The sequence below is a fragment of the Berghia stephanieae genome, chromosome 12 (assembly GCF_034508935.2).
Source record: "Berghia stephanieae isolate SIO BIC M18660-M18661 chromosome 12, UCSD_Bste_1.3, whole genome shotgun sequence".
Taxonomy (NCBI): Eukaryota; Metazoa; Mollusca; class Gastropoda; order Nudibranchia; family Aeolidiidae; genus Berghia; species Berghia stephanieae.
In genome coordinates this window covers 20908815-20916314 of record NC_088371.1, presented here as the reverse complement: position 1 = coordinate 20916314, position 7500 = coordinate 20908815, and the positions used below count along the sequence as shown (strand labels likewise).

General features: G+C 37.9%; 1 protein-coding gene across 1 annotated transcript in view; it reads left to right on the top strand.

Moving 5' to 3' along the window:
- LOC144958299 (major facilitator superfamily domain-containing protein 6-like) overlaps window positions 1–7500 on the top strand; it is a 65947-nt gene that overhangs the window by 32919 nt on the left and 25528 nt on the right. The window contains exon 2 of the mRNA XM_078890182.1: window positions 5837–7323. Coding sequence (XP_078746308.1) covers window positions 6076–7323 — 1248 coding nt within the window. The 5' untranslated portion in view covers window positions 5837–6075. The remainder of the gene's footprint in view (window positions 1–5836; window positions 7324–7500) is intronic.

Here is a 7500-nt window from a genome sequence, read left to right as displayed (position 1 = left end):
TTCTCTCGTAATGACGCACGGTAACTTAGTAACTGGCTCTAAACTCTCGGAACAATGGCGGACGCCCTTATGAAATATTTCTCCGACGGGCATAAAAGCGTATCCAGAGGACAAAAAAACACATAAATTTGATCATGTTTTGACTTTTACATATTCTGATCACAATGCATATGAAAAGTTCTGGTCAGCATGAAAAATAAAAAGTAATGATTTTCTTTGTTTAGAACCAAGATAGCTGCCGTTGACGGGCGGCGTGACATTAGACTATTGCATCGTATTCTAACGTAATACTTGTGTGGCTGTAATGTGGTCTTATGGTATGACACTCGCTTCCGGATCGGAAGGTCCTGGGTTCGAGCGTAGCCATCGTTAACTTATAGCCTAACACCGTAGCCATCGTAAAGTTATAGCCTGACACTGACCAAAAAATGACGTCAGAATGCCAGTCTTTGGCCACAAAAGAAAACAAATCGTGAGTTGTATTCAATAGTGCAACCAATGGGACCACTTGTTCCCATGAGCACTACTAACGAGACAACTCACTCGGCGGTGCAAAAAAAAAACAACAAATAATGACGTCAATACGCCAGTCTTTTTGGGTGTCAGTGTCAGCGTAGCCGTCGTTATGTTATAGCCTGATACTGAAATCCAAAAGGACTGGCAGTTTGACGTCATTATTTGGTTTTTGCACCGCCTAGCGTGTTGTCGTTAGAAGAGCTCATGGAAACAAGTTATTTCATTGGTTGAACTATTGAATACAACTCACGATTTGTTTTCTTTTGTGGCAAAAGACTGGCATTTTGACGTCATTTTTTGGTCAGTATCAGGCCATAACTTTACGAAGGCCACGGTGTCAGGCTATCTATAGATAGTATGCAGATGACGTCACTCAGGCCTTTGTTATTGTTTTTGCCATCCGCGTTTGTGAGTTGTTCTCACTAAACTGTATTAACCAGCCTATAAAAGTTCATGGTTACACAGAGTTTGTGTGTTGGTCCGTTATACTTCCGGATGGCAATGTTGTAAACTCCTTGGCCAAACGCATTCTATCTATAACTTAACGCACGATGGCTATGGTTCGCGCCTCGCTCGGCGTAAAGTTGAGTTATTGCTTTTATATAATATCGCCGAATAGTGACTAGTTATCACACAATTTTCTCTATCATAATAATAGTATAAACGTTTAAGATTACACTTAGTTTTCTGTGTTAGTTCTATTGACCAAGCGGTAGAGCATTGAATATTTGCTCGGACAAATTATATCATTGATAGTAAAACCGGTGTAGTTCCCTTGGATTACCAATCACTAACATAATTGTTTACATTATGACGACTGTCCGAGGGGCGTGGTTATGTTCCCGTCCACTAAGTGTCTATAGATAGTATGCGCTTGGCTAAGAAGCTCACAACATTGCCATCCACAAAACTGTGTGTATCCATGTTCGTTTATAGTCATGTTGATACAGTTCAGTGAGCATTACTCATAGACGCGGATGGCAAAAAACAATAACAAAGACATGAGCGACGTCATCTTCGAACTATCTATAGATAGAATGAAATCGACGTCACTCAGGTCTTTGTTATTGTTTGTTTCCACCCATGTTTATGAGTAATTCTCACTAAACTGTATTAACCCGTAGCCATCGTTAACTAAGTTAACGATGGCAACGATTAACCAGACTATAAGAGTTCATGGTTACACATAGTTATGTGTGTTGGTCCGTTACACTTCCGGATGACAATGTTGTGAGTTTCTCAGCCAAGTGCATAGTTCCCAAACCAACAGTAACACTTGATCTGTAGGACGATATAATATTAATGGCGCTGTTTTACATTGATTTTCTCGACTTTGGTAACACTGTTACTGGCCGTGTATTCACTTGTCGAGATAATATTATGGGTGAGGAGCCTTTTTGGAGGACTCAGTTTTGCATCGTCAAAGTTGGGATTCAAACTCGGAACTCGATACGGGACTCGAACACGGGACTCGAATAGAACTCAGACAGGACTTGAACATGGGATTTGAAAAGGTTTTGAACAAGGGGGAATCGAATAGGACTCGGACACGGGGCTTAATTAGGACGTGAACACGGCACTCTTGAATAGGACCTGAACACGGTCTCGAATAGCATTTGAACACAGGACTTGGATTGGATTTGAACATGTGACTTGAATAGGACTTGAACACGGGACACAAATACGGGACTTATAATATATTATGTCACTAGCCGTGTGTCATTGCAGAATGCCTCCTTCTCCCCCGCTTTTACCACCACCACTTCCTCCTCCTCCTCTTCCTCCTCCTCCTCCTCCTCCTCCTCCTACTCCTTCTTCTTCTTCTTCTTACTATTCTCATCCACATCTAATCCTCTCTCCCTGATGCAACACCCTTTCCTGTCAACAGGCAGCAACAAGACTGTCAATTTCTAAATTAAATTTTCAATTTAATCCTGTTCCCACTCTCTCGCTCTCTCTCTCTCTCTCTCTCTCTCTCTCTCTCTCTCTCTCTCTCTCTCTCTCTCTCTATCTATCTATCCTAATGGTAACAGATAACAGTTTTTGCTAACGAATACCCAACTAAATCGGTGGCCGAGCGGTTTTGGTGTCTTGCTTAGAACCACTGTGTTCATTGACTGGATTCTGACCCATAACTTTGTCCTTGAGAGAGTTGTTTCATCTTACACTACCCATGTTACTCAGGTGTGAAGTAGAAAATCCTTTTACACGCCTATAAATATTTTACTAATGTAAGTCCTTCTAACCTACAGGTCATGTCTTAAGATCATCAGAATCTCTTTTAATGAAAGAAATAAACTGCATTAATAATTTTCTTAAATTTAATTGAGCTTTATATAGCGCAATATCCACTAAATATGCCCAAAGCGCTTTACAAGGGGTCCCTGGTCAACAGCAACATTTATCATGTAGGACGGGACATGCCGCCTGTTAGGCGATATTACAATTTTTCGGACAAAGACACCGCTGTTAACGGCCAGGTACTCATTTTACACCTGAGTACGATGAGAGAATGTGAGTAAAGAGCCTTTTCCAAGGACTCAACTATGCGCCGAACGCGAGGCTCGAACCCAAGACCTTCTGATCCGCAAGCGAATGTCATACCACTAGACCACATAGCCGCACAATGTAAGCCCGTCTTACTTACAATACCTTATTGAATTCTATACACCAAGTCATGTCTTAAGTTGATCAGAATCTCTTTTAATGAAAGAAATAAACTGCATTAATAATTTTCACCAAACTTTTAAAAAACTGTCCAGCTGCTCCACGTCTGTGGAACTCTCTCAGTTTTAGAACAAAATCTGCTCCTAGCTGAAGCGAGGACGAGAGACGTATGCGCACAACCAACATGACGTTCTCTCTCTAATAACTTTTCCGCCGGTGATGTCACAGACTATGGGTGACGTCCAATCAAGGGACGCTACTCTTCCGCTAATCTCATTCCCTATAGGGCATTCTATGATTGATTTTTAAAAAATATATATGCATATGTATGGGCCTGTGTGTTTGTGTGTGTGTGCGTGTGTATGTTTATGTGTTTGTGTGTGTGTATGTGTGGCAGGGGTGCGTTTGAATTAATTATAAAGCGTTGCAGAGCACTTTTAACACCTTGAAGATAATTAATTGACTCTGCATTGGTCTTGTCACGTCTCGACTACTGCAATTCACTGCTCGCTGGTCTCCTTAATAACAAAATTAAATAAACAAACTCCAGAGAGTACAGAATTGTGTGGCTAGGTTCGTCATGGGAAAAGCACATTACGATGATACAAAAGACATGCTTCGAACCCTCCACTGGCTGCCAGTCCGGGCTAGAATTGACTACAAAATAGCCCTTGTCTGCTTTGGTGTATTTCAGTCTTCTGCCCCCCTTTACATTCAACACTTACTCCAACCGTACGGACCTCTGAGAATCTTAGATCCCACGATTCAAAATTGTTAGCATCTCCTAAAATTAAACTGTAAATATTTTGGTGATAGGTCTCTTATGAAAGTCGAACCCACGATTTGGAATATTTCCCTCAATCCCTGAGATTTTCGAGCTCAATACACATTTTCAAAAAAAACAAACAACCCCGAACATATTTTCTTAATTGAATTTTAAATGTATGTGATTTTTGTGTTGATGATGTTTTGATACCCGTTTTATGCTCTTAATTGTTTAAATATTTTGATTGAATTTAACTTGAAACAATATTGTTTCCTGGGTATACAATGACCTTTTGTTTTGTTTTTTAAAGCGATTTGAGGTTTCGACGAAAGGCGCTATAGAAAGATGCCTATTATTATTATTATTATTATTATTATATTATTATTATTATATTATTATTATTATTATTATTATTATTATTATTATTATTATTATTATTATTATTATTATTATTATTATATTATATTATTATTATTATTATTATATTATTATATTATTTATTATTATTATTATTATTATTATTATTATTATTATTATTATTATTATTATTATTTATTATTATTATTATTATTATTATTATTATTATTATTATTATTATATTATTATTATTATATTATTATTATTATTATTATTATTATATTATTATTATATTATTATTATTATTATTATTATTATTATTATTATTATTATATTATTATTATTATATTATTATTATTATTATTATTATTATTATTATTATTATTATATTACTATTATTATTATTATTATTATTATTATTATTATTTATTATTATTATTATTATTATTATTATTATTTATTATTATTATTATTATTATTATTAGTAGTAGTAGTATTATTATTATTATATTATTATTATTATTATTATTATTATTATTATTATTATTATTATTATTATTATTATGAAAGAGTACATGGCTATACAGAGCTGGAATATAATAAAAGGGCTTGGCTTGTAGAAAAAAGTACAACTTAAACCGTATGAAGTGGAAATCGATGCTGAAAATGGAGGATAGAGTCAGAAATCAGAAATATCAGACTCACGTCGATATGATATCATGTCTTGCTGGCGGAAAATAAATAATAGATAGAATGAAGTTGACGTCACTCGCGTCTTTGTTATTGTTTGTTTTGTTTTTTTTTTACATCCATGTTTATGAATAATTCTCTCTGAACTGTGGTAACCAGACGATAAACGTTCAAGGTTATTGTTTTGTTTTTCGGTGTTTAACGGCGCTTTCGACACTATTAAGGTCATTTAAGCGCCCGTCGTTCAAGGTTACATATAGTTTTGTGTGTTGGTCCCTTATACTTCCGGTTGGCAATGTTTTGAGCTTCTCAGCTAAGCGCACACTATCTATAATATTAAAAATTGTTATAAACCAATAGCTTATAGTTTGGACCAGTTTATCAATAATTTGGGCTTTATTTATAATTTGATTCATTCTGACATTATACCGAGTAGGACGATGGATGGTTACAAACACTCACATTTCCATTTCTTTTTAAAATGCACCGTGGAATGGAAATGTCGTATCCAAAGGATAAAAAAGTGAGCTTTTATATAGCACAATATCACTAAACAGCGCGGGGGGGGGGGGGGGGCAGCGTGGCTCAGCGGTAATCAGAAGGTCTGAGGTTCGATCCCCAGTCGAGGTCGACTGATTTTATGGGATTTTTTTTTCTTGTATTTTTCTTTCTTGCTTTGTCTGGTACCTTTCATACACACTTGTTCAGTTCTTTGTGGATTCCTGATAACGCCAACATGCCTGACCAGAAATATTGGTTGATTTTAAACAAGGTTTAAAATATCTCTATTTATCTACTATCTAGAATCTATATCTTTTTGTTTTCTTTCATTTCTAACAGATTGTTGATGGTTCTCTGAGGTACAGATGAGATTCAACAAAACAACAACATTTCATCAGCATAAATCGTTATGAAGAATGGAATATCTACATTTCCCTTGACCAAACATTGAAAAAAGCCATCAAACATTTCTTATAAATAACAATGGACCCTGGTCCGATTTATTATTAGAAACAAAAGAACTTCATAATTCCTAGGGTCAAACAAAACTTAAAATCATAAAAAATAACCCCCAAAAAATGGCGGATTACGAAAGTGAGCGACCCCATGACCAAGATTTCGACCCGTTTGCCAAACTAAAGAACTCGGAATTCACCAACAATTCCAATCCCCCAGATGACAGGAGCAGCCAACAGCAGCAACAGCAGAGGCAAGATGACCAGCAAAAACCCATGCACCCTTTCACGAGGGATTTCATTGACTCTCTCTTCACTGTCGTTAGCAAAGATCTTCTCTTCTGCAAACTTTTCTACTTCTTTTTCTTCGGAGCTTTCGGTTCACTGTTCCCACTCCTAGCAATTTACTTCAAACAACTAGGGATGAACGCTTCCCAGAGCGGCATCCTCATCGGTTTCCGGCCCTTTATCGAGTTTTTGAGCGCTCCTTTCTGGGGCGGCCTCGCTGACAAATGGCGCCGTGGGAAAGAGATGCTTCTTTTTGCTCTATTGTGCTGGATTGTGTTCACCCTAGCGATCGCATTCGTTCAGCCTCCCGCCCACAAATGTCTTACCTTCAACGGCACACACAACCTTCTAGAAAGCCCGAAAGGAAGAAGGAAGAGAGATGCCTCGGATACCAGTATTTTCCAGCCCATTATCTTTAACCCACACGACCACGATCACTTCGATAGCAAATTTGTTCATAACAACTTAGATTTTGATCAAGAACATCATATCAAATCTTCATCTGATCCACGTACTTCCCCGGCATTCCTGAAAACATCTACCTCTTCATCATCTTCATCCTCATCATCGCCATCTTCATCATCAACTCGCAGTCACCACCCTCCAATTATAGTTCTTCCGGAAGACCTCTCACCTCTATACTACGCTCACCAACGATATCGCCGCAGTCCTTACAAAATCGACCCGGCTAAAATTGCTAATGCCAATGCATCTGACCTAAAAGGTCTGATTTTCAACCAACACTCAACAATCGTCTACCAAGAGGACGAGGTCAAATCAACGTTCTTCATTCTTCTACTCTTGGTGATTCTCGGAGAGTTCTTTAGCGCCCCTGCCATAACATTCGCAGATTCAGTGACGTTGTCATTTCTGGGTGAAGATATCCAAAACTACGGACGACAAAGAATGTTCGGATCCCTAGGTTGGGGTTTGGCTATGTTTTTTGTTGGTATGGCGCTCGATCACTCAACCACGTTCCCAGATCATCCCTGTGGCAAACAACAACAATCGGAGAAAAACTACACGGTGTGTTTTGCCGTGTTCACCGTCCTAATGAGCTGTGCATTCCTCACTTCTTTGCAGGTATGGTTGATGCTTATGCGGCTATGTGTTTGGTCTAGTGTGGGTCTAAGGTTCGAGTCCCGCGCGCTCTGAACGGCGCATAATTGAGTCCTTGTAAAAGGCTCTTTACTCACATTCTCTCACCGCATTCAAGTGTGAAATGAGTATCTTGCCGATAACAGCGTTGTCTCGGTTCGA